This window comes from Lissotriton vulgaris, chromosome 10 (genome assembly GCF_964263255.1).
Source record: "Lissotriton vulgaris chromosome 10, aLisVul1.2, whole genome shotgun sequence".
NCBI lineage: Eukaryota > Metazoa > Chordata > Amphibia > Caudata > Salamandridae > Lissotriton > Lissotriton vulgaris.
The window spans coordinates 111,309,214-111,335,555 of NC_141698.1; the positions used below are offsets into that span (position 1 = coordinate 111,309,214).

The 26,342-nt window shown below is 47.1% G+C and overlaps 2 protein-coding genes across 4 annotated transcripts in view; one reads left to right on the top strand and one right to left on the bottom strand.

The window, feature by feature from the left end:
• Nucleotides 1–22,794, bottom strand: part of IQCE (IQ motif containing E) — a 272,321-nt gene extending 249,527 nt beyond the window's left edge. Inside the window, exon 1 of one of the 3 annotated variants that reach the window (XM_086940632.1) lies at nucleotides 22,541–22,794. The gene's annotated coding sequence lies outside the window, so the exon portion shown is untranslated. The remainder of the gene's footprint in view (nucleotides 1–22,540) is intronic. The other 2 variants (XM_086940634.1, XM_086940633.1) reach the window with 2 other exon arrangements.
• A 287-nt stretch (nucleotides 22,795–23,081) lies between these two features.
• BRAT1 (BRCA1 associated ATM activator 1) overlaps nucleotides 23,082–26,342 on the top strand; it is a 191,940-nt gene continuing 188,679 nt past the window's right edge. The window contains exon 1 of the mRNA XM_086940635.1: nucleotides 23,082–23,182. Within this exon, the coding sequence (XP_086796761.1) occupies nucleotides 23,121–23,182 (62 nt within the window). The 5' untranslated portion in view covers nucleotides 23,082–23,120. The remainder of the gene's footprint in view (nucleotides 23,183–26,342) is intronic.

A 26,342-nucleotide genomic window follows, 5' to 3' on the forward strand; every position in this document is an offset into this window, starting at 1 on the left:
TCGAACACTGTGTATTGATTTATGCTATCACTAATCGATCTTTTACTGACATGTCTGTAAATTGACTAATCTGAATAAAGATGACAAAACAAAACTTCAGCAACCTCTCATCATTGACTGCACATTAAAATTCTAACTGTTGATGATATAAGCATACTTTATGTTTTGTTCTAGCTCAAATTCACAAACGGTGGCAAATGTCCATTGACCTTTTCAAGAGCCATCAGTGTTTCCCAAGTACGAAGTCTGTAAGTTGGGTGTTTCATCTTAAAAATCTGGCCTTTGACATCAAATTAGATCCACCGGCCCAACACCATGGGGAGTCGGGAGCTCTCTCCCTAATGGGGCATGCTGGTTACAAGAGATGGGTATGGCTGACATCTGGCGGACTCCCTCCCCATACTAGAGATTTTTACTTTTATTCCAACACCCACAAAACTTACGCCAGAATCATTTACTTTCTGGATTCACAGGGGATCATCTGCTTGACCACTGCTGTTGATAATGCTCGCTGTCAGACCATGCAGTGGGGATACTCACATTGGCCATACCCCTGTGTAATCTGCCCCCGAAAATCAGGTGCCTTTGCAGAACTCTCTTGCACCACCCTGACATTGTGAAACAAATCATCAAAATGCTGGAAGACTTTCTGGCATTCAACTACACCCCGGACATCTATTGCCATACTTTGGGAAACCCTAAAGGCCGTCATCAGGGGTGCATTTATTGTGATCTCCTCAGCAGACAATAAGATCTGCAAGGACAAATGGGATTGTCTCTCCCTCCAAGTCCTTGAACTGGAGCGCATACATAAATGAACAGGGGCTTCTGAGGTTTGGCATCAACTCGAAACTGAACTCTTGCAATTGGTGGGCATTGACCTGGACAGGGTGGAATGCACAGCCTTTTGCCTGCTGCAGACGTTCTATTTCGGGGGCTCACGGATTGCGCACACGGCGCCTGGGGTCCAGGTGGTGCTAGACTCAGCTGGGGAAGAGTCCAGAGATGACCCCCATATAGTAGAGGGGTTCCGAAACTTTGATAAAGACCTCTATACAGCTCAACAGCTGCCCAACAAGACACCATCCCGATATCTCCAAGGCACGTTCACTCCCAAGTTAACATGGAACAGGCTACTGACCTTGACTGCCCTATCTGCATTGAGGAGGTCATTTCTGAGATTGCCCGTCAAAAAACTACTTAAATCCACTGGCCCTGATGGGTTCCCTGGATTGTTTTTATAAAACATTCTGTCGAATCATAGTGCCTATCCTCACTTGCTTGTTTAACACCTTTGGCGATGTCTACGCAGTTCCCTCTTCAATGTTATCAGCCTTCATTCTGGTGGTTCTTCCAAAGCCAGGCAAAGCCAAATGCCACTGTACTCTACGCTCTCCAACAGGAGATCAAGAGCTTTGTTTGGGCAGATAAACGGCCCGAATGAGCAGAGATCTAAGATATAGACTCCCCACACACCCCCGATAGGGAGGTTTGGGTATACCAAACCTGCATCGCTACTGCCTAGCTACACAAATCAGGGTCGTTTTGGAATGGTCCTGCCCTAATCCAAAAAGCATTGGCTTTTCATGAACCAAGCAGTGGCGGGCCAATCTCAGTGGAGGATCCCTTTCCTTAATAAATCTGCGTGCCCCGAAAGCTTGTTATCTATCTCCTGTTACAAGATCCATACTAACAGTGTGGGATTCTGTGGCGGACCAGAGTGGACTTACTTCTTTCCCCTCCCTTCTAACGCCTATTGAAGGCAATCCTGACTTTGCCCCTGGCCTGGACTCTCTAGCTTCTAGCATTGGAATCAGGATAGCTGCAGGTCCACTGCCCAACTTTCGACGAAGAGGGAATTCGATAATTCGGGAGCCTTCGCTCTGACCTTGTCTTGCCTGAAACTGAACGCTTCTGCTACAGTCATGTACAGCACTCTGTGTTGCACCCTACTGTACATCCCAATGCACAATGGCATCTTACCCGTTACAAGAAATGGCTGCTTTCTAAAACGTCCAACGCCTGTCTCATTATAGAGCTCTACAGGCTTCTTCGCCTTGCTGCTCCCCAACATTAGTCTCTCAGTCAGAGATGCTGGGAATTGAAAATAGGCTGCACTTTCACACAGCGAGAATGGGGAGATATCTACTACCGCACAAGACACACGGCCCGCAAAGTCAATAGCATTGAAACGGCAACCAAAGTAGTCACCAATTAGTATCTCACACATTGCTGGTTGCACAAAAGGAACCCAGCTCGTGAGCAGGAATGTTGGCACAGTTGTGGGTCCCTGGGCATGCTTTACCACCTGTTATGGGACTGCCCTAAACTCACCTCCTACTGGACACAGGTGCTCGATGATATTGATGGTCATTTCAACACACAATTACCCAGCTTCCCCGCTTATATTATCTTGGGACTACCCAATTCCCTCACTTTCCCACTTAAGTCTCGCAGAGGCTGGCAGATGGTCTTACGCTGGGTGTAGCTTTGTAAAAGATTATCGCATATGTTCTTCGCATGGAGGGCATATACCTCTCCCTGTTGAACCAAGTGACATCCTTCCCGGATCTCTGGCATCCATTGCTTTCGCTCCAGGCTTCGGTGTTTAGTGAACTCACTTGCCCCAAATATCTACGCCTCCTACATCTCGCAGAGATTTCCCAGGGCTCTACCTGAGGGAGATACAGACTGTCTATACGTTCCTATGAGATTAGTTGCTCTTTTGATTAATCTATATGGCCAAGGGGGAGGGAGGGAGGTGGGCTGGGGATTGTTTGACAGTTTACAGGATGCTATGGTTATTGGGGCATTGGTAACTGATTGCTTTGTATTAGTAAAACTCAATAAAGAGATTAAAACCATAAAATGCCCATCTACAGAAGTGGGTAGCAGCTCTTACCAGCAACTGGGCATAGAGCGTAGGCTACCGTAAAACCCCTATGCACGGTTTTCAAGGTGCTATGCATCCAGCTTTGGCTGAGACTATATTACACGCTACACTGTGAGTATGTACATGGCTTGAAGTTTGTTGTATTTATACAAGACTGGTCGAAACAATGTAGGTTTGTCACAGACTTTTTGTCCAGGAAAAAGCAATATAACAGTGATTAGCAAACACAGATTACCCCTTCTATGCGTTGGATGGCTGGGAGCCGTCCAACGCTACAGTGCTTGTGTGCACAGGACGGCTCCCAGCCGTCCACGCACATGGCAGAGGAAATCCCTCTGGTGCGGGCACCAGAGAGATTTCCTTTCCCCCAAACAGCCTCAGGAGCTGGGGAAGAGCTTCCCCAGCTCCTGAGGCCGCTCAGCTTTTTTTCACTGAAATGATGATCAGCGCACATGTTGCGCTAACGTCATTTCAGTGAAACTGAAATGAGCCCATCGACTCGTTTCACTTTCACTGCCTCGGTGCTCAGTTGGCTATTTCAGCCCCAAGAGCACGGAGGCAGCTCTTTGGAAAGGGAAAAATCTCCGCTTTCCAATGGTTCCCCTCCATAGTGGATCCCTGCTTGGGGACCACCTCAGGAAGGCGATCCCCAAGCAGGGATCCACACCTAGACACCATGGAGGGGGAAGGGTACCCTGAGCAAGTGCCTTTGCTCCCCCCACAAAAATAAATTAGGGCACATTCAGTCTGGGCAGAAAGCACACTAGATACCAGGAATTTTTAATAGTACTTAGGGGTGGGGGCTGCCCTAAATGGGCATGCCAATGCCCCCCCCCCCCATAAACAACTGCCACAGACTTTCTGCCCCCCTACCGGGCAAATGAGGGGTATCACTCACAATCTGCCCCCGTGGGGCCGAAATCGCACTAGACACCAGGAATGTAAAAAAGAAACAATATATAAAAGGAGTTGGGGTCTGCCCACAGAGGGCAATACCATGCCCACACTCAAATATATTTGGAAATAGTCTTTCTGCCCACCCCTGGGGGTCAGAATCAGACTAGGCATCTGGTTTTTGTTCTATGCCTATAGAGGTGGGGGCTGCCCAAAATGGACATGCCATTGCCAACCCTCCGCCCCCCACCCAATTCCATAGTCTTTCCGCCCACCCTGGGAGGCCGATGGGGCAAAAGCCCCCGGTCTGCCCTCCCCCCCAGGGGTGGGGCAGAAGTACACTAGGGATTTTGTTTTTATTAATATAGGGCTGAGACTGCTAAAAATGGGCGTGCCAATGCCCCACCGCCCCAAAAAAAATTCACAGTCTCTCTGCCTACCCAGGTAGGCAGATGGGGGCAATAGCTGAAAGCCCACTAGGCACCAGGGATTAAGTTGGGTTATTTTTATACGTAGGGGTGGGGCTGCTCAGCATTGGCATGCTACTGCACCCAATCACAAAAAAGGTCTGTCTGCCCCCCCCCTGGAAGGCAGATTGGGGCAAAAGATCATATATGCCCCCGGAAGGAAAGTGTCACTCCTCTTTTTTTTAGGCCCAAAGTTTGGCTGTTTTATTGATATTGTTCATCTCATCTGCCTCCTAGTGGGGGCAGAAGACCACTAGAAACCAGGTAAAGTTTGTGTGTGTGTAAGAACTGGAGTTTGTCTGACGGTCTGCGTGTACTGACCTTTGGCTGGCATTTTGCTGGCAGTGTGTGTGGGCTTGCACTTGGCTAATGTTGTGGATGGATGGTGCTAGGCTGGCGGCTTGCGGGGATGCCACTTGGCAGGCAGCAAGTGTGGCTAGTACTTGGCTGACTGTGTGCGTGAATGGCGTGTACTGACCTTTGACTGGCATTTTGCTGGCGGTGTGTGTGGACTTGGCTAACAGTGTATGTGGGCTTGTGCTTGATGACGGTGTGTGTAGATTGGCGCTAGTCTGGTGGTGTGCGTGGAGTGGCGCTTGGCTTGGGTGTACGTGGATAGCGCTTGGCTGGTGGTGTGCATGGATGGCGATTGGCTGGCGATTGGCTGGCGGTGTGCAAGGAAGGCGCCTGGCTGGCGGTGTGCAAGGATGGCGCTTAGCTGGCGGTGTGCAAGGATGGCGCTTAGCTGGTGGTGTGCATGGATGGCGCTTGGCTGAAGGTGTGCAGGGATGGTGGTGTGCATGTACTGACTCTTGGCTGGCGTGTGGCTTGCATGGATCCCTCAGCGTTTTCTTACCAGAACCCTTCACAAACCTCTAATTCACTTACAAAGTCACATTTTCCTCACATTTCTGTAGGGGTAAGTTGTAGGATCACCGCGCAGGCACAAATTTCCTACCACCCAGCGTTCCCCTTGGGCTCCCGTGAAAAGTGATATCTCACTTGTGTGGGTGCTTAAAGTAGCGCCAGCCTAAAAACGTATAAACAAACTGCCTTTTTGGAACTGCTTTGGGCCACACTCAACCTCTACACGTTTTTGCCACTACCATGCCATAGCGATACCAAAGGGGGTGATGGACGGAGCGTTGGAAAAAATCAAACACTCACCACCAGTCAACTGATCTGGGTTTAATCCATTATCATTCTTTAGCTCACTCAACCACCCCAGTTCAGACATGGCCATATGCAAATCAGTCTGACCCTGTGCCTCATGCGAACAGTCCAGCCCGACCTGCCAAGCCATGTCTTCCCTGGACCGGAAACAAGCATCCTACCGGTTTCTGGCTAATCAGCCGTCATCAGCCAGGCTAGCTTGAATCCAGTGGCAAAGTGAGCAAGGGACCGTGTCACGTCTGATGCACGCTGACTCTAGGCTCGACCTAAAAACTAGAAAAAATATTTTGTTTTCTATAGTTTTGTTTTAAAGAGATTTTTGGTATAAAGCACACAATTCATGAAGCATTAGTATATTTCACACCATCTTCATTTCTATACACTGAGGCCAGACATACAGCTGTGTCCTAGTCTTCCAAATAAATTAAAGGCAATGTAGGAATTAAAAAGGAACAAGCATTGGAAATGCAATAGGTCTCGCATTAGAAAAGTGGGAGCTATTGGTATTGTAATTTTTTTTTTTCTGTGTAGTTTTTCCAAATAGCTACATTGATAGATTAGTCATTTACAATGCCAATAGTTTTTTTTTTTTTTAATGTGACACCTATAGCATTTGGAATGCCACATGATTTGTATTGACGTGACTTTGATGGCAGCTTATGTTGTTATGCCACATTTCTAGAGAGCAGGAGAGTGCAGCAGGGGATAGAAGCACAGCCCTGCAAGCGGAGCGTCCTCCCATCGCACACCCATCTGTGGCTTGAGTGGTGTGAGGGTGAGGGGTGTGAGAGTGAGGAATGTGAGTGTGAGGGGTGTGAGCATGAGTGTTGTGAGTGTGAGGGAGTGTGAGTGTGAGGGAGTGTGAGTGTGAGTGTGAGGGGGTGTGAGTGTGTGTGATGGTGAAGTTGAGTGAGTGTTTGTGAGGCTGAGTGTATGTGACGGTGTGTGTTGGTGAGGGTGTGTGAGGGTGAGTGAGGGTGTTTGATGTTTAGTGAGGGTGTGTGACGGTGTGAGGCTGAGGGTGTGTGAGGGTGAGTTAGGGAGTGTGATTGTGTGTGAGTGGGTGAGTCTGAGAGTTAGGTGTTCAGATGTTGATTGAATGTGAATGAGGCTGAGGGGATGATGGTAAGGGTGTGTGAGTGTGAGGCGTGTTTATTGTGACAAGTTGCAAGGCTGAGCGTGGGCGAGTGTGTGGGAGGGTGTTTGATGGTGAGTGTGCGAGGTGTAGTGAGTGTGAGAGTGTTGTGACGGGTGTCAGGGGAGGGTGTGTGTGTGAATGTCATGTGTTTGAGGGTGAGGGGTGTGAGGCTTCGGGTGTGTGACGGTGCATGAGTGTGAGTGTGTGTGAGTGTGAGTGAGGGTGTGAGAGGTATTGTTACGCAGAGGGTGTGTGACGGTGTGTGAGGGTTAGGGTGTGTGAGGGTGAGTAGGAGTCATTGTGAGTGAGTGTGAGTGAGGGGGTGTGAGGGTGTTGTTGTGAGGGTGAGGGGAGTGAGCGTGTGTGAGTGTGATGGGGTGTGAGGGTGAGGGGGTGTGAGTGTGTGTGAGGGTGAGGATGAGTGAGGTTGTTTGCGGCTGAGAGTGTGTGAGGTGTAGTGAGTGTGAGAGTGTTGTGATGGGTTTTAGGGGAGCGTGTGTGTGTGAGTGTAAGGTGTTTGAGTGTGAGGGGGTGTGTGTGTGTGAGTGTGAGGGTGAGTGAGGGGGTGTGAGGTTTCGGGTGTGTGACGGTGTGTGAGTGTGAGTGTGTGTGAGGGTGAGTGAGGGTGAGAGAGGTGTTGTTAGGCAGAGGGTGTGTGACGGTGTGTGAGCGTGAGGGTGTGTGAGGCTGAGTGTGAGTGATTGTGAGTGATTGTGAGTGAGTGTGAGTGAGGGGGTGTGAGGGTTTTTGAGGGTGAGTGTGTGAGGTGTAGTGAGTGTGAGAGTGTTGTGAGGGGTGTGATGTGATGGGAGTGAGGGTGTGTGAGGGTGATGGGGTGTGAGGGTGAGGGGGTGTGAGTGTGTGTGAGGGTGAGGGTGAGCGAGGGAGTGTGAGTGTGTGTGATTTGTTGAGGGTGAGAGTTAGGGTGTGTGAGGGTGATGGTGTGAGAGTGATTGAGGGTGTGTGAGGGTGAGGGGATGAGGGTAAGGCTGTGTGAGGCTGAGGGGTGTTGATGGTGAGAGAGTGTGAGGGGTGTGAGTGGGTGCGACTGTCCGGTGTAGTGAGTGTGAGCTTGTTGTGAGGGGTGTTATTTTTTTAGGGGAGTGAGGGTGTGTGAGTGTGTGTGAGTGTGAGGGGGTGTGAGTGTGTGTGAGGGTGAGTGTGAGTGAGTGGGTGTGAGGCTGAAGGTGTGTGATGGTGTGTGAGGGTGATGTTGTGTCAGGGTGATTGAGGGTGTGTGAAGGAGTGTGAGAGTTTTGGTGTGTGAGGGTGATGTTATGAGTGTGTGTATGTTAATATTAATTATTTAATATGTGTCGTGTAAAAAAAAACGTGATAGATCTTCCCTTTGTAATTGTCCTGCCTTATATGTATTTTTGTATGTAATAGAACTGTGTATGTTTTTTAATTACTGTGTGGTGTTATGTGTGTTTTTTAAAAATGGCCGACGCAATGCATCACCTTGACGTTCCCTACGTTAGCGTTCTAGTTTATTTTTGTGTTGTGAGTGTTTACGTTTCCTTGACGTTTATTTCTAGCCAATCGGAGCGCGACGTTTTTGACGTTGCGTTCCGATTTGCTTACGTCAACGGTGGAATTCCCCAGAAGATCGAGAATGTTGGTGCGCGGAAGGCGTGTTCTTGTTCCTGTGCTGTTGCTGCGTCGTTTGACAGGTAAGAATGTATTCCAAAGTGTTTTTTTATGTAATGTAATGTAGTATCTATACTATCTTTAAGTTAACGACTGAATAGGAGTGTGTTTTTATAACTGTTGACAATTTTTTTTTCGATCGTAATATTTGTAAATGTTTGTAATGTAATGTAAATTAAAGTCTTGTTTTCAATTGTTGATATGTAATGCATATGCTTTCTAAAACTGTAATGTAATGTATTTTTTGCTGGTGTTTGTTATTTGACGTACAAGAGCTGTTATTTGAACTTTGAAGTGCTATTTAGTTTATAATATATTTATGTATGTTGTGTTTGCATTGTTTTTTTCCTGTGATGCTGAAGTAGCCGGATTATATGTTATTGAGGTACTCGATGTATTAAAGGAAACTTTGTGTATTTGCTGAATTTTTTTTCCCTAGCAATGTATTAAGAGGATGTACAGTGATGTAATGTGTGTATTTTATGCGTTTTGTTTAAGAATTGTTTTATTTTCCAATCCCTGTTTGCATATTTTGTGTATTAATAGCTGCACCCTCCTTGCGTTGCTTTAAGTTTGCATTTTGGACTAGCTGCAAGTGTGTAATCCTCTTGTTACGTATAATTCAAATAGTTGCTTAACGATATTTATGTGTACAGTTGGAGGCTGGAGTTGTATTTGGAGTGTAGAGTTGTAGAGTTGTATTGTAGTTATAGGGTGTAGTTGGAGGCTGGACTTTGACGGTGCGAGTGTGAGGGTGAGTGCATGTGAGCCTTTTGGAGTTTGCCACAGTATGTGTAAATTTGTAGTACTGTATGCAGTCTATTTTCTTCCCCAAACGTGTTTTGTGTTTTTTAGCTTAGTATGTGTTAGATCAGAATGTGTATGTAAACTATCTTTGATGTATGCAACAGTGAGAATAAGGGTGTTGCTTTTAATTTATGGGCATAAGGGTAGACGTCTTATGATGTTTTTGTATTTTCTGTACTTCCCTAATTTTTTGTGAACAGCTGCGTGGGCAAGGGGCGTTGGCTGTTGTGTTGTTGAGTAGTGCTCTTTTGATGTTGTTTGATGCTGTTTTGGTGTACGGTGTTCCTGTGGTTGTGCACTTAGCACCACCAAAACACTTCGTGCAACAGCAGCATCAGTCAGAGCAACACCAGAGTCTTGTGCTTTTGTGATGACGCATTTAGTTTGTGTTTTTGATTATTTCTGGCATTGTATACTTGTTTATTTTCCCTTACTTTAGTAAGTGCTTTCTGTTGTGAATTTTTTTCCTTTAGCTCACTTTGTCCACTTAAAAATTGTTGTATTTTTTGCTGTGTATTCATGTTTGTCTATTTTGTGTGCATTTATGATCTTTGTGAAAGAACTGTTTTATTTTACAATCCCTTTCTTTATTTTTGTGTATTAATTGCTGCACTGTCCTTGCGTTGCATTAAGTTTTAATGTTTTAATAGCTACAAGTGTGTAATCCGAATTTTCCGTATTAAAATAAATGTTGCCTTACGTTATTTATGTGTGGATTTGGAGAGTAGAGTTGTAGTTGGAGTGTAGAGTTGTAGGGTGGTATTGTAGGTATAGGGTGTAGTTGGAGGGTGGACTTGGACTGTGTGAGTGTGAGGGTGAGTGGATGTGAGTCTTTGGGTGTTTGAGGGTGCGTGATGGTGTGTGAGAGTGATTGAGGGTGACTGTTTTAGTATGAGTGAGGGTGTGAGTGTTGTGAGTGTGTGTGTGAGGATGAGGGGGTGAGTGTAAATGTTGACTAACGTTATTTTTGTGTGGAGTTTGAGGGTGGAGTTGTAGTTGGAGTGTAGAGTTGTAGTGTGGTATTGTACTTTTATGGTGTAGTTGGAGTGTTGTCTTTGACGGTGTGAGGGTGAGTGGATGTGAGGGTCAGGGGGTGTGAGTGTGTGTGATGGTGTGTGAGGGTGAGTGAGGGTGACGATGTGAGTATGAGTGAGGGTTTGAGGGTTGTGAGGGTGGACTTGGACGGTGTGAGGGTGATTGGATGTGATTTTTAGGGGGTGTGAGGGTGTGTGACTGTAATGTAATGTATTTTTTGCTGGCGTTTGTTATTTGACGTACAAGAGCTGTTATTTGAACTTTGAAGTGCTATTTAGTTTATAATATATTTATGTATGTTGTGTTTGCATTGTTTTTTTCCTGTGATGCCGAAGTAGCCGGATTATATGTTATTGAGGTACTCGATGTATTAAAGGAAACTTTGTGTATTTGCTGAATTTATTTTCCCTAGCAATGTATTAAGAGGATGTACAGTGATGTAATGTGTGTATTTTATGCGTTTTGTGAAAGAATTGTTTTATTTTCCAATCCCTGTTTGCATATTTGTGTATTAATAGCTGCACCCTCCTTGCGTTGCTTTAAGTTTGCATTTTGGACTAGCTGCAAGTGTGTAATCCTCTTTTTACGTATAATTCAAATAGTTGCTTAACGATATTTATGTGTACAGTTGGAGGCTGGAGTTGTATTTGGAGTGTAGAGTTGTATTGTAGTTATAGGGTGTAGTTGGAGGCTGGACTTTAACGGTGTGAGTGTGAGGGTGAGTGCATGTGAGCCTTTTGGAGTTTGCCACAGTATGTGTAAATTTGTAGTACTGTATGCAGTCTATTTTCTTCCCCAAACGTGTTTTGCGTTTTTTAGCTTAGTATGTGTTAGATCAGAATGTGTATGTGAACTATCTTTGATGTATGCAACAGTGAGAATAAGGGTGTTGCTTTTAATTTATGGGCATAAGGGTAGACGTCTTATGATGTTTTTGTATTTTCTGTACTTCCCTAACTTTTTTGAACAGCTGCGTGGGCAAGGGGCGTTGGCTGTTGTGTTGTTGAGTAGTGCTCTTTTGATGTTGTTTGATGCTGTTTTGGTGTACGGTGTTCCTGTGGTTGTGCACTTAGCACCACCAAAACACTTCGTGCAACAGCAGCATCAGTCAGAGCAACACCATAGTCTTGTGCTTTTGGGATGACGCATTTTGTTTGTGTTTTTGATTATTTCTGGCATTGTTTACTTGTTTATTTTCCCTTACTTTAGTAAGTGCTTTCTGTTGTGAATTTTTTTCCTTTAGCTCACTTTGTCCACTTAAAAATTGTTGTATTTTTTCCTGTGTATTCATATGTTTGTCTATTTTGTGTGCATTTATGATCTTTGTGAAAGAACTGTTTTATTTTACAATCCCTTTCTTTATTTTTGTGTATTAATTGGTGCACTGTCCTTGCGTTGCATTAAGTTTTAATGTTTTAATAGCTACAAGTGTGTAATCCGAATTTTACGTATTAAAATAAATGTTGCCTTACGTTATTTATGTGTGGATTTGGAGAGTAGAGTTGTAGTTGGAGTGTAGAGTTGTAGGGTGGTATTGTAGGTATAGGGTGTAGTTGGAGGGTGGACTTGGACTGTGTGAGTGTGAGGGTGAGTGGATGTGAGTCTTTGGGTGTTTGAGGGTGCGTGATGGTGTGTGAGAGTGATTGAGGGTGACTGTTTTAGTATGAGTGAGGGTGTGAGTGTTGTGAGTGTGTGTGTGAGGATGAGGGGGTGAGTGTAAATGTTGACTAACGTTATTTTTGTGTGGAGTTTGAGGGTGGAGTTGTAGTTGGAGTGTAGAGTTGTAGTGTGGTATTGTACTTTAATGGTGTAGTTGGAGTGTTGTCTTTGACGGTGTGAGTGTGAGGGTGAGGGTGAGTGGATGTGAGGGTCAGGGGGTGTGAGTGTGTGTGATGGTGTGTGAGGGTGAGTGAGGGTGACGATGTGAGTATGAGTGAGAGTTTGAGGGTTGTGAGGGTGGACTTGGACGGTGTGAGAGTGATTGGATGTGATTTTTAGGGGGTGTGAGGGTGTGTGATGTTGTGTGAGGGTGACGGTGTGAGTATGAGTGTGGGTGTGAGGGTGATAGTGTGAGGGTGTGTGAAGGTGAGGGTAATGGGATGTGATAGTGTGTGATGATAAGTGTGGGTGAGTGAAGGTGATAGTTTGAGCGTGAGTGAGGCTGAGTGTTGTGAGGGTGTCAAGGTGAGTGAGGGTGTGCGAGTTTGAAGGTTGAGTGTGTGACTGTGGGTGAGGGTGAGTGTTTGTGAGGGTGAGGGGGTGGGAGGGTTTGGGGGTGTTGTTGAGTGATGGTGTGTGATGGTGAGTGGGTGAGGGTGAGGCTGTTGAGGTTGTGTGTGAGGGTGTGTTGCTGAGTGATGGTGCATGATGGAGGTTGTGGGAGTGTGATCGTATCACGCTGTAGAGGGATGTGGGGAAATAGTAGGCCAGCTGAATGGGGTGTTTTTTTATTTTTTTTTTCGTTTTGACACAAGTCTTTTGAAAGTAAAGCTAGCCATCCCTCCTGTGCCTCGAACTTGCTGTCATTTTTCTTTTTTGGGTGTGCGTGTAATTTAGTATGTGTTGTGTGTTGTGTGTGCGTCAAAATGCAACCCAAGGAGACGTAATAGAGTGTGTGTGTGAAAGTCCCCTTGATCCGTGAATGTGTGTATGAAAACTTTGTTGTGGTGTGGCGAAGTGGTGTGAACGGAGTGTGTGTTGTAAGAAAGGATCCGTTGTTAAACGAGCAACATTTGTAGCGAGTCTGGATGTATACTGATCAGCAGTAAAGTATTGCCTTTGAGTTGTGTTTTCCTGTGTGTATGTGTGCAAGATGCAGAGTGGGTGCAAGCTGCAGAGTGGGTGCAAGCTGCAGAGTGGGTGCAAGCTGCAGAGTGGGTGCAAGCTGCAGAGTGGGTGCAAGCTGCAGAGTGGGTGCAAGGTGCAGAGTGGGTGCAAGCTGCAGAGTGGGTGCAAGGTGCAGAGTGGGTGCAAGCTGAAGAGTGGGTGCAAGCTGAAGAGTGCGTGAAAGCTGCAGAGGTGATAGATGCAGAGTGGGTGATAGATGCCTAGTGGGTGAGGAGGTACGCCTGGTGTATAGGGATGTCTGTTACTATGCATATGAATCCGAGATTGTGTGCCCGATTTGTGTCCCAAGTGTAATTAGAAGCTGTGGCCACTGTCTAGCAGGTTGGTAGTGTTAAGTAAGCCTAAACTGTGTTAGCAATCCATAAGTTCTGCGTGTAATGTAGTATGTGTTGTTAGTTGTGTGTGCGTAAAAATGCAACTGAAGGAGACGTAATAGAGGGTGTGTGTGTAAGTCCCCTTGATCCGTGAATGTGTGTATGTAAATTTTGTTGTGGTGTGGCGAAGTGGTCTGAACGTAGTGTGTGTAGTAAGAAAGGATCCGTTGCTAAAGGAGCAACATTTCTAGTGAGTCTGGATGTATACTGATCATCAGTAAAGTATTGTCTGTGAGTTGTGTTATCTGATCAGCAGTCAAGTATTGTCTGTGAGTTGTGTTTTCCTGTGTGTATGTGTGCAAGCTGCAGAGTGGTTGCAAGCTGCCGTGAAAGTGTTTTTTAAAAGTTATTTGTGGTGTGGCGAAGTGGTCTGAACGGAGTGTGTGTTGTACGAAAGGATCCGTTGCTAAACGAGCACCATTTCTAGCGAGTCTGATAATGAACAATAAATTACAATGCCAATAGCCAGCGTTCAAATGCTGGTGAGCCCACCCAAATCAAAAACAATGGCAGCCCTCTATCTGTTTCGTGTGGGTTGATGGGGTGGATTGCTGAGGGGGCTTTCAATGCGGCTTCCCTTTGCTGGCTCAGTTAGAAGCCCTGGTTTTAAGTATGAAGGCTCGGCACTCAATACAAAGTAAGTATCAGCAGAAAGGAACGGGCTGCAACTTGCAACCAGCATTTGAACGCTGCCGTTCACTCCCACACATGTACATGTTTTAGTACTCAATGCGAAGCTGTGAAATGCGTGTTTAAAACGAGACACGTTCGTGATACTGCAGGGAGAGAGAGGGGAGGTGCTGGCGGATGGGGAGGGGGAGGAGAAATGCGAGGCTGGCTGTGTCCAGGGAGAGAGAGGGGAGGTGCTGGCGTCTGGTGAGGGGGAGTAGAATTGCGAGCGTGGCTGTGTCCGGGGAGAGAGAGGGGGAGGGGGAGGAGAATTGCGAGCCTGGCTGTGTCCGGGGAGAGAGAGGGGAGGTTCTGGCGGCTGGGGAACAGATGTCGAAGGCTGGCGAATTTTGTTTTAAAAATAGTGTGTTTCAGTGTGTGAGTTGTTCATGGTTAAGGGAGACGAGACAGAGGAGCTGGTGGCTGGGGAGGGGGATGAGAAATGGCAGCCTGTCTGTGGAGGAATGCGACCCTGTCTGTGTGCGGGGATAGAGAGGGGAGGTGCTGGCGGCTGGGGGTGGGTGCGAGAGAGAGGGGAGGTGCTGGCGGATGGGGTTGGGGATTGCCGTGGGAGGGAGCCTTGAGGGGGAGGAGAATTGAGAGCCTGGCTGTGTCCAGGTAGAGAGAGGGGGAGGGGGAGGAGAATTGCCATCCTGGCTGTGTCCGGGGAGAGAGAGGGGAGGTTCTGGCGGCTGGGGGCTGGGGAACAGATGTCGAAGGCTGGCGAATTTTGTTTTAAAAATAGTGTGTTTCAGTGTGTGAGTTGTGCATGGTTAAGGGAGACGAGACAGAGGAGCTGGTGGCTGGGGAGGGGGATGAGAAATGGCAGCCTGTCTGTGGAGGAATGCGACCCTGTCTGTGTGCGGGGAGAGAGAGGGGAGGTGCTGGCGGCTGGGGGTGGGTGCGAGAGAGAGGGGAGGTGCTGGCGGATGGGGTTGGGGATTGCCGTGGGAGGGAGCCTTGTCGCTTTCATGTGCACGCGCTTTTAATGTCAATGCGCATGCGCATTGAGCTTGAATTTCACGGGCACTGCAAGGAATCGCCACGATTCCTTGCAAGTTGGTTAAAGACTGTTTAAGCCCCCATAGTCTCGCAAGCTCGATGCGCATGCGCATCGACAGGTGAGACCTAAAAATCACCATTCTTTCAAAGAGTGCTATGTAACACATGTAAAAGCATGTAGATTAGTGTAGCCCAGGTCATCCCATGCTGCTCTCAAACTCACAACGAACTCTGAAGTCTAAAGCTAATGATGGATAGTGAATGGGGCTGGGTGCTGGGACTGGAAAACAGCAATACATTCCTCATGACTGCCCTCATTGCATCTGTGCATCTGCTAGAGGTAAACAAAACACTGTAAATGATCTACTTATCTAAGACTTTTTAAATAGCAATATAGTGTTATGTGTATGCCCCCGAAAGGTCAAGCTCAGTCACATTGTATGTTTTGTACTTTATGCTTATTAACACCTTAGCTGCGTGTAAACATCCCTCCCCAGTGCTGCGCTGTCCATTGGAACCAGTGCTGAATGGACGTCCAATGGTCGTGCGCAGCACTGGGGAGGTAGCGCTGCTGACGACCGTTGGCCGTCAGCAGCACTTAAGGGGTTAAGGAGTCTTCTATAGGCGAGCATACTTCTGCTGGTTCAGGCAGTAGGTAAACAACCAAAATAACCACATCTGCGTTGACTGGAAGCACTATTTCAGTAGAAGATCATAACTTCTACTCAAGCAAAACATTTACTTCGGTCCATCAACATGGGGTGGGGCTAATGCCAATCTGTAGTACTCCTGAAAGCTCTTTTTGTTTTTTAGATTGACCACATATGGGCTGCCAACAGCTGTGCTGTCATGCCAGACCCAAAACAAGGCAGCACGACTTTTCCATCAATGTACCCAGAATCTGGACCAACATTCCCATATCCCACAGAACCGCCCCAACTATGCTCGAATTTAGGAAAGATTAGAAGACACATCTCCCTAAGGAACACCAACACATTGCAGCTACGTCGCTCATGACGTGACTACTTATCTCTGACCCTGTGCAGCGCTCCATTGTATTACCATACTCATAAATACAGAGTACCAGTTTGATTTTAGATGCAATAAGAATTTATATAACAGTGTGTACTAATCCTAAATTGTACAATAATTAAAAATTTGCAAACATTCGTGACAAGAATTTTCAATTCTATTAAGGACACGGAGGCGAGGATTATGCTTTCTCTATTTCTTTACTACTAACAGCAGCCAATAAAAACACAGTAAAGAAACGAAAAAACTACAACTCCCATGAGCCCTTAGGCCAACCATAGAGAGTACATGCTATATAAGGAACCATAGAGGACAACACTTCCTCTTTCTTTGTCCAGGAACCATAACAGTCTAAAGTCATTTGAAGAAAAGTACCGCCAACCATCCAGAAAGGAAAGTCCGAAGGCTGAACCGCAAAGAAATCCAACAGGAAAACAGGCAACCATTCCAAAAGCGCCGAAGGTGCATCAGGAAATACAGCAAAACCAGGATCCAAGGCGTGGAAAACGGTGCCGGAAAGACCAAGATGACAAATCACTTCTGGTCCGAACCTGAAAGAAAAACAGAGCCGTAATACACATCCCCAAAAACCTTTGAAGGTCGCATCACATAGGGTGGGGAAAAAATATCAATGCAAAACAATGCAGATCATAGTAAAGCCAAGATGCACATAAACAATGCAGTAGAATACCAATGGGTGGGATAATCCTCGCCTCCGTGTCCTTAATAGAATTGAAAATTCTTGTCACGAATGTTTGCAAATTTTTAATTCTATGGCAGGACAGGAGGCTTCAGATTATGCTTGTTCAAAGCTGTTCCACCACAACAGATGCAATATCAACAATGGGTTTGAAGTAAAATGTCTTAAACACTGTATCAGAAGACCAATCAGCTGTTTTTACAATGTCATGCAAACTTACACCAACACGAAAAGCCTTAGAGGCCATGGCACCCCTCGCGGAGTGAGCTCCAAAGATGGAGGTATCAATTCCTGCTTCAGACATAAGCCAGCGTACCCATCGAGCAAGAGTAGCTGACGCCACAGGCTTAAAAGGTTTTAACAAAGCAATCAATAACTGTCCAGACATATCCTGACGAAGAGGAGCAGTACTTACCTCATAATCCTTTATGCAGCGTACCACACACAATTGTGGGTGGTGAGGAAATGCAGGATAAGTGACAGTAGACAGATTAGTCTTTGTACGCCTGGAAACCGTAAAAGTAACCCCTTCTGGAGAAAAAGAACGACCAGCGAGGTCCAACGCACGGACATCCGAAACACGTTTACAAGACACTAAGCACAAAAGCATTGTCAATTTCGCAGACAACTGCTTACGGGACAGAGAAGCGTTGGGAGGCCAAGCCTCCAGAAAACGCAGCACAATGGAGACGTCCCAAAGAGCAACATATTTTGGACATGGCGGTTTAGCCATTCGCACACCACGCAACAATGCAGAGATGAGAGGATGTTCCCCAACTGGTTTTCCGTCGACCAAAGCATGGCCCGCAGAGAGAGCGGAACGGAAAGAATTGACGGTCCTGTAAGCAGAACCAGCAGAAGCGATGGAAGCAAGAAAATTAACCACTAGAGAGACATCTGAGGAAGTGGGATCCAGATTCCGTTCAGAACACCAATCACACCACCTACGCCAAGCTGACGCATAACGTTTGCGCGTGTTGGGGGCCCAAGCTTCACTGATAAATCTCTCAGCGTCTCCAGATAAGCCAGGGACTTTCCAGCGTTCCCCGAGAGACGCCACGCTACAAGACGGAGCTGGCCCGACAAGACTAGGGGATGCGGGTGGAGCAGAGGATCCAACAGCAAGTTCCACCTCGCTGGCAGCAGAAATGGTGTCGAGCAACTCATTTCCAGAAGGTCCGGAAACCAAGCTTGAGCTCTCCAAAGAGGAGTGATCAGAACAATCTCCGACAGAAACTGTTTCGTCCTGGCCAAGACTCGCGGGATCATCGCGAACGGGGGAAAGGCATAGCAAAGCTGAGGAGGCCAAGTCTGGAGAAAGGCATCCGTGGCGATGGCCTCCGGATCCGGGCGCCAGCTGTAAAACCTGGGTAGCTGAGCATTGAGGCGAGAGGCGAAGAGATCGATCCAGGGGCGACCCCAAAGGCGAGACAGGGAGCGAAAGACCCGAGGATGAAGACGCCAGTCGCTGAAGTCCAGTAGATGGCGAGAGTTCCAGTCGGCCACTTGATTTTGGCGACCTGGAAGATATTCTGCAATAAGAGTGATCTTCCTCTGTAGGCAGAAATGCCAGAAGTCCTTTGCAATCTCCGCTAACAACTTCGACCGAGTTCCCCCCAACTTGTTCACATATCGCACCGCCGAGATGTTGTCCATGCGAAGCAAAATGCAACAGCTGGTGGCTTGTGGAGCCAAACTGCGAATCGCAAACGATCCCGCCAGAAGCTCCAGGCAGTTGATATGAAGAGCTAACTCGTCCTGAGACCAACGGCCGCCCGTCGTCAAGTCTCCGCAACGGGCTCCCCAGCCCCAAAGACTCGCATCCGATTCCAAAACCAGATCCGGAGTCGAGCCGAACAGAGCTTTCCCGTTCCAAGCTTCCATGTGATGGAGCCACCACATCATTTCCGACTTCGCATCCTGGGACAGAGGAACCAGGTCGGAATACCGAAGACCCTTCTGCAAGTGTCTGATTTTGAGGCGCTGCAAGGCCCGATAATGCAGAGTACCCGGAAATATCGCCTGAATGGAAGAAGCCAACAGCCCGACAATCCGAGCGATCGACCGCAACGATACGTTCGGAGCAGACAACAGTGACTTCAACTCCCTCTTGATAGACCTGACTTTCTGGGCAGGTAAAAGAAGTTGGCAAGAGACTGAATCCACAAGGAAACCCAGAAACTCTATCGATTGAGTGGGAAGTAAATGAGACTTCTGCGGATTCACTAGAAATCCGAGAGATTGAAGTAGATCGACTGTCCAAGACAAATGGGAGCGCAGTTGCAGAGGACACTGAGCCATCAAAAGAATGTCGTCCAGATACACTATAAGTCTCACCCCCCGCGCACGCAACGATTCCATGACGGGTCGCAGGAGCTTCGTGAAGCACCATGGGGCGGACGAGAGACCGAACGGGAGTACCGTGTACTCGAACCAGTTCCCCAGCCATTGGAATTGCAGAAAACGGCGATGAGGCGGAAAGATGGGAATGGACAAGTAGGCGTCCTTCAAATCCAGGCGAACCATCCAGTCGCCCTTGCGAAGAAGATCCCTGAGAAGATGGATGCCCTCCATCTTGAAGTGACGATATACCACCCCGTTGTTGAATTCCTTGAGGTTGAGTACAAGGCGAGACCCTCCCCCCTTCTTCTCCACCAGAAACACATTGCTGACGAACCCCTGTGGATGGAGGTTCGTGCGCACAATGGCCCCTTTGAGAAGAAGGGAATCGATTTCCTTGGAGATCACCTCGCGATCTCGTTGGGAAAAAACAAGGGGAGAAGGGACGGGACCCTGAAGAGGAGGGTGGTAGAACTCAATCTGATAGCCCTGCACTGTTTGCAATATCCATGCATCGCTGGAGATCGAGCGCCAATTCTCTAGAAAACACTGAATCCTGCCCCCCAAAACAACACTGTCGAAAGGAATCAGGCTCACCTGCAGAGGAGTAATCCTGTCGTCCTCCCTGGTTACCACCGTAGCCTCCCTTGTTGCCCTGGCCTCGACCTTTCCGGGAGGGGTAGAAGGTGGATTTGGATCCGGAATAGGACTGCTGCTGGCGCTGTCCGCCTGCACCCTGATGGGACTGCTGGCCACGTTGTTGACCAGAACCTCGGCCGAACGAACGTCCCCCTGAACGTCCGGCCTTGGCAAAAACCGGGCGGAACGCCCTACGCAAAGAAGATTGCGCCTTGTCTAGGCCACTAAAAGTCGCCACAAACTTAGTCAGCTCTTTCAAAAACGGCTGACCAAACAACAGACCTTGAGCCAGAGCACCGGATTCGGAAGTAGCCAGCTCTGACAAACGTGGATCCATTTTGATCAAGATGGAACGGCGACGTTCCGTTGAAAGGGCACAGTTTGCGTTCCCCAAGAGACAGATAGCCCTTTGGGCCCAGCCAAGTAGGACATCGGGATCAATGCCAGACGCTTCCCCTTGGGCTTGGTATGCCAGATCCAGGATTTTTGTCAAAGGACCAAGGACATCCAGTAACTTGTCCTGGCACAGTCGCCAAGAGCGGTCAATACCCTTCTTGGGATCCTTATTAAATTTCTTAAGGTAGGTCAAAATTGTGGGATCGACCTCCGGAGTATCCGCTAATTTGTCCGCCAACTCCGGACGAGGGCACTCAGAACGTAATCGAGCACGCACCTCCTGATCAAAAGAGTCGCGGATATGGTCTTGAATATAGTCCGCGACTTCTGGGGCTGGGCACCAAACCTTGGAGTTAGGGTGGATGATGTCAGTAGGCTCAAAAGTCAAGATTGGGGGATGTGGAGAAGCGTCCACAAAATGTTCCTTTCGGGATTTCTTCGCCGGAGGGGGACCAGAGGGACCAGAAGATGATGAAGAAGAGGTATGTTCAGTGTCCGGAGCAGGAGCAGACAAAGACCTGGCCAAACGAACAAAGTCAGACCTATGAGGATTACTGGGAGACTTAGAGGAATGCGTAGAGGCAGAGGATGGAATCCAACCCTGTTGTTGAGCATAGTCAGCCAAATGACGTTTCAGAGGCCCAATGGCACGGACCAATGCAGTATTAACAGACTGCTGAACGCCATGGTCAAGGGCATCGACTAAATCATATTCAAATGATTCCTCCTGCTCCTCCTCATAAAAATATTCCTCAGCATCGACATAGTCTGCCATGGTGATGGAATGCACTGAGGAAAAAGTAGGTGGAAAACAAGAAACAAACAAAATCTAGAAATACCGAAGTATATCTAGAGGCCCACAGCAAATGCAAATGCAAGGAAAAAGGCCACAATCAAGTGACTCCGACAGGGGGGGTGACAGCCCCACGCAAGCTAAACAGGCAGAGCCACAACTCGACCCAAAATAAACAGAATAAAACGTGGAGGGACCAGCTTGCGTAAAAGGAAACACCCTAGGCACCGCCTCTAAAAATTATGCAGCCCAAAACCTTCCGAGAGGTAGAGGGCGTCAGAGGAGCTCTCCGGCAGGCAAAGTGGGCAGAGGCAAAGTTGAAAATGCGCCGCCTCGCAGCGTTCAGAAGCTCCTGTCACACGGAGCGTCGCAAATGCCACCAATGCGCATGCGCGGTGACGTGCCTTATTGCCGGAAGAGGAGCGGCGCGCGACACGCGCGCGCAAGTCCCCGAGCTCCGGTCCCACTCCACCGAAGCAGCAACGCGGGCACAATGCGCCCGCAAAGACCAGAGAGGCGAACACGCGCTCACAGAAGCACAAACGTGTAAACCTGCAAGACAAACGCCGGCGGCAGCGCAACGCGCAAAGCGGCTGTGACACAAACGCTAAAGCGAAACCGGCATACAGGTAAACAAGCAAGTAAACAGTGCCATGAAACACACAAATAAGAATGAAAGTCAAAAAGCACTTAACTGGCTGCGAAGCAGCAAAGAAAGAGGAAGTGTTGTCCTCTATGGTTCCTTATATAGCATGTACTCTCTATGGTTGGCCTAAGGGCTCATGGGAGTTGTAGTTTTTTCGTTTCTTTACTGTGTTTTTATTGGCTGCTGTTAGTAGTAAAGAAATAGAGAAAGCATAATCTGAAGCCTCCTGTCCTGCCATAGAATTTAATAAAAACCAGTGACCTTATGTGTTAAACGGAAGGCAGAAGAATGAAACCCCACAGTGGTGTGTATACAGAGAACATGGCAAACTTACACTCCTTGTGTAACTCATAACAATGTTGTCAGGGCATAAGGATATTAATAAATGTTTTATGCGTAAGAAAATATTACTTTCGATAAATATTACTAAATGCATTAATATCAGATCTACTCAATTGAAACAGTAAAATGTTGAAAATATCTATTATAAACAATCTATCATATTTTTATAGACATGTGATGTCTGATTTATATGGTGAACCTTTTATGGCTCGACCCGAGTTTTTATTCTTAAAGCCAAACAAAAGCCCTGCCCACCTCCCCCAGAGGGTGTCCGTGAGCCTATCCCACACCTTTCCCTCACTCTCCGTTTCGAAAGTGTCAGTCTGTAATCCTCAGCCCCCATGGGTGAGAGCGCCTCGACTCCAAGGCACGGGTCCTATTCATTGTCCTGGTCCCTTGAACTGGGCTCCAGGGCAGCGCTGGATTCCATTCAGATGCCACCTGAGGTCTTCCTGGCCCATAGTCTAATGACACTTACAGTCTACATTAAATCACCCTCTTAGGTCATTTCAACTCATTGCAACTTCCCAATACTAACTATATTTGGGAACAAGTAGCGGGGAGGTTCGTAGGATAAGAATATAGAATTCCCATTTACGCGCTGGAGTGCATAAGAAAGATTTATTAAAAAAGAGCTAAAAACAAGAAGTACCATTAGCTGTCAACAGATGGGTTGAGTTATCACAAACAAGCTTCTTCTTACCTGCAGTCTCAGACCCTCAACAATTCAGGGTGCCAGTTTGGTGTTCTCATAAAGCTTATGATTCCTTCGCCACCCGAATACAGAACACGTCAGATCATTCACTTGATCCGAAACCCCAATGTGGGGTGCGAAATCTCATCGTGCCCGCAGCTGACCGCACCTTCTGAGTCCTTAGCAACAGGCAAGATGCACTAGGGCGACCAGCCCCGGGGAGGATAAAACTAGCTGAGTGAGAGTGAACAACAGACAGAGAGAAAGGACTGCACGCTCCCGCTGAAGTAAATGATACTCAAGCACAGCGGTGTTTATTCCGCTCGTAAGCGAAGCGACCATTTTGAACTAGTGCAACAATATTCAAAAATGACAGTGTGAGGAAAATAAAAAGGCAACACCAACTGTTATTCTCTCCATGGTTGACAATATCTTTATGAAGAGATGGCTTAATATCGCTTGCTAAAAACAATAATGTCGCTCAAAAAAGTCCAATTCCAAGATGGCCGACAAGGTAACCCACAGCGCTGAACACAAGGCAGCATCTTTTGCAGTCCGTTTTCTAAGGAAAGTGGGTAATCAAACGCGTATGTTATACACATGCGCCCTGCATAAAGCAGTGAAGGATGGTTCAGTGAGATTGATGCACAGGTAAGAGCCGTGCTTCTCGTTGTGTTGTTTTCTGTGGGCCCGATGGTGCTCTTCATGCGACCGGTGGTAGCATCTTTAATAACCGAAGAGCAGGGTCCGGAGAGATCACAGTTTGCGTGAGAGATCCTCATGGTCTGGGTACTGGCATTTTTCGAGAACGAATTGATACTCTGAGGATCTCTAAGTGGGGCGGGTCCTGACGCTGCACGGCACCGGCATTTCTTAAAAGCAGGTGCCCGGCCGGATCCATATAGGGCTCTCCATTTTTGCTTTCTCCCTCCTGTTGGAATAGAAAATCTTAACTCTCCAGCAGTACCACTGCTCGATGTCTTGAATGTAACTTCAAAGAGACTCGTTTTAGTTTGTTCGAACATTTTCAATGTTGTATACAACAAAACCGTAGTCATTGCTTATATATTAAATGCAATTAACGATCATTGACAAAGCCGATAGTCCTGGCTTGTAGGTATAATGTGTAAAGTGGAGCCGGACACGAGTAATGGAGATAGTAGTTTAATTCTAAGGAAAGAAACACTAGTAGAGCGAGACAAGGAAGATCCGTTATCCATCGTGCATCTCCAAAGTCCACTGCCAGCACTCTAGCACCTCACAGCTGACTTGGACAAGAGCTGAGCGTGACAAATGGAACGAGGTAGAACATACACATGTAAATAATGAATACAAAAGGAAGAGAATACAACACATCTCCCCCCCCCCCCCCCCTGGGATTATCAACAAAATAAGAGAACATTTACATCTGCTAATGGCAAACAAATTAAATATAAACAACAAAACAACAATACAATAATAAAAGGAACAAGTCATAAAAGTGAAAAGCATTATCCGTAGCGACCATAACCCCCTGTCCCTTAGTATGCGGAACCTGTTTCCAAATGGGGAACCTTTGATTAGTAGTGGACCGAGGATGCTGACCAGGGAAATCACCCCTTCCAATTGCAGAAGGTTTATTAAATGGCAAAAAATCATTTTGGATGAACAAAAAACTAGCGCCCTCGAAGAGATCACTAGAGATCAGACTGTGAAACTCTCAGCAATTTGTATCAATGGGCTGGGACCGTGTCGGGCGGATGTAATCTCTGCTGAAACAATTGATATGATGGGTGCTCTCTTTCTGAATACTCTGGCCATAAATCAGTCCAGGAGTAAGAAACTTGCATCCAAGTGGTACAATGAGGATTGTAGGGGGGCAAAATCAAAACTAATATCTGCCATGAAATCCTGTAATGCTGCCGAGGTCCGCTTAGCTCGATTCCAGTACAGGCGAGCATTATCGGTGGCAAAAAGGGAATGGGAGGACCGGGAATGGGAGGACCAGCACTGGGATGAGTTGAAGTCGGTGTGTCAGTCCAAGAATGGTGAGCTGTTTTGGGCTCTGGTCAGAAGGTCAAATGTGGTGATACTCATCAAATACCCAACCACATTACTGATAGGGAATGGTTTGACCACTTTAGGAGTTTGTATGAGGGGGCTGAGGTGACAGATGATAGAGGGTCTCCCGAATATTTTCCATTGTCTGGGACAACTATTCCGCCCTCCTTTGATCCTGTAGGGTAAAAAGAGGTTGAGGTTGCCATTAATAAAATCGTATCCGGGAAGGCACCGGGCCAGGATGGCATTCCAGGTGACCTATTCCGTGCCAACACTGAGCAATGGGCCAAATACTTTTCCCTCTTGATCAATGCCCTTCTCCGGGGCACTTCGGTTCCAAGCTCTTGGAAAGGGGCTGAAGTGATCCCTATATACAAGAAGGGGCGTAGGGGTGACCCTGCCAACTATCGCCCAATCAGCCTTATTGATGCTGGCCAGAAGGTGGTTGGCAGGGTACTTCTGGAGAGGATTCTTTCGTGGGCGGAAGAGAACAATATCATCTCACAATTCCAGGCAGGCTTCAGGGCTTCTACAGGTACTGTCGACAAGGCTTTCAGGCTGGTTTTGTTGCATTGGAAGGTAGTAACCACTGGCAAGGGCGGTCTTTATTTAGCATTTATTGATTTGAAGACCGCATTTGACTTGGTTCCCCGAGAGTGCCTGTGGACTGTCCTGCCGGAGATGGGGTTTCCCTTGCCTATTTTGAATTTGTTGGCCTGTATGCACGATGGAAATTATGCATGAATTCGCTGGGGTACCCAGGAGCAGAAAACTGACAAAATCCCGGTAAATAGAGGTGTCCGCCAGCAATGCGTCCTGGCGCAGACCCTATTTTCGTTGTTTGTGAATGGGGTTGTCTCATTTTTGTCTGAAATCAACGCTGATGCCTCCACTCTGGCGGCTGTAAAGGTCCCCGCTCTGCTTTTTGCGGATGATACGTTATTGGTATCAAAAACACCAACGGGCCTCCAGAAGCTTTTAGATCGTTTTTGTCCCTTCTGCAACCTAAGGGACCTGGTAATCAATACAACCAAAACCAAGCTCCTTTATTTTACCCCTAGTAGGAATGCTAAATCCACACTTACACTTGACGAGGTGCCCCTAGAGCATGTTAACGTCTTTGACTATCTAGGGATTAGACTATTAGACCAACTGAAATGGCAGCCACACATTGAGAAAATGGCCTTAAGCCATAAGCGTGTTCTGGGAGTCATTGGGAGGGAACACAGAGCCTCAATATCCAGACCCATAGCCCCTGCATTGGAGATTTATGCTGCAAAAGCTGTAGGTTGTACGGAGCTGAGCTCTGGGGTTTTAACAATGTTGATGTACTTGTTACGGCGGAAAGCAAGTTCTTTAAAGAGCTCGTTTCCCCTCCTAGGGGTACTCCAATTAAGCCACTCCGCTGTGATTTGGGTCGTCGATCAATTAAAGATCTAATTGTTTTGCGCCCGCTTCTCTATTGGGCCCGTTTGTGGCGTACACCCGAGCTATTCTGCTATGCAGATGGCTTAAGAGAAGTCATGAACTTGCAGGGTTCGCCTAAAATTGTTTGGCTTGCTAGGATAAACAAGCATTGGAAATGCAATAGGGCTCGCATTAGGAAAGTTTGAGCTATTGGTCTTATAAATGATTTTTTTTTATTTGTGTTATTTTTTAAAATAGCTAAATTAATAGCTTTGTCATTTACAATGCCAATAGTTCTAACTTTCGCAAAAACACCTATAGCATTTGTAATGCAACATGTTTTGTATTTACTGACTTAGATGTA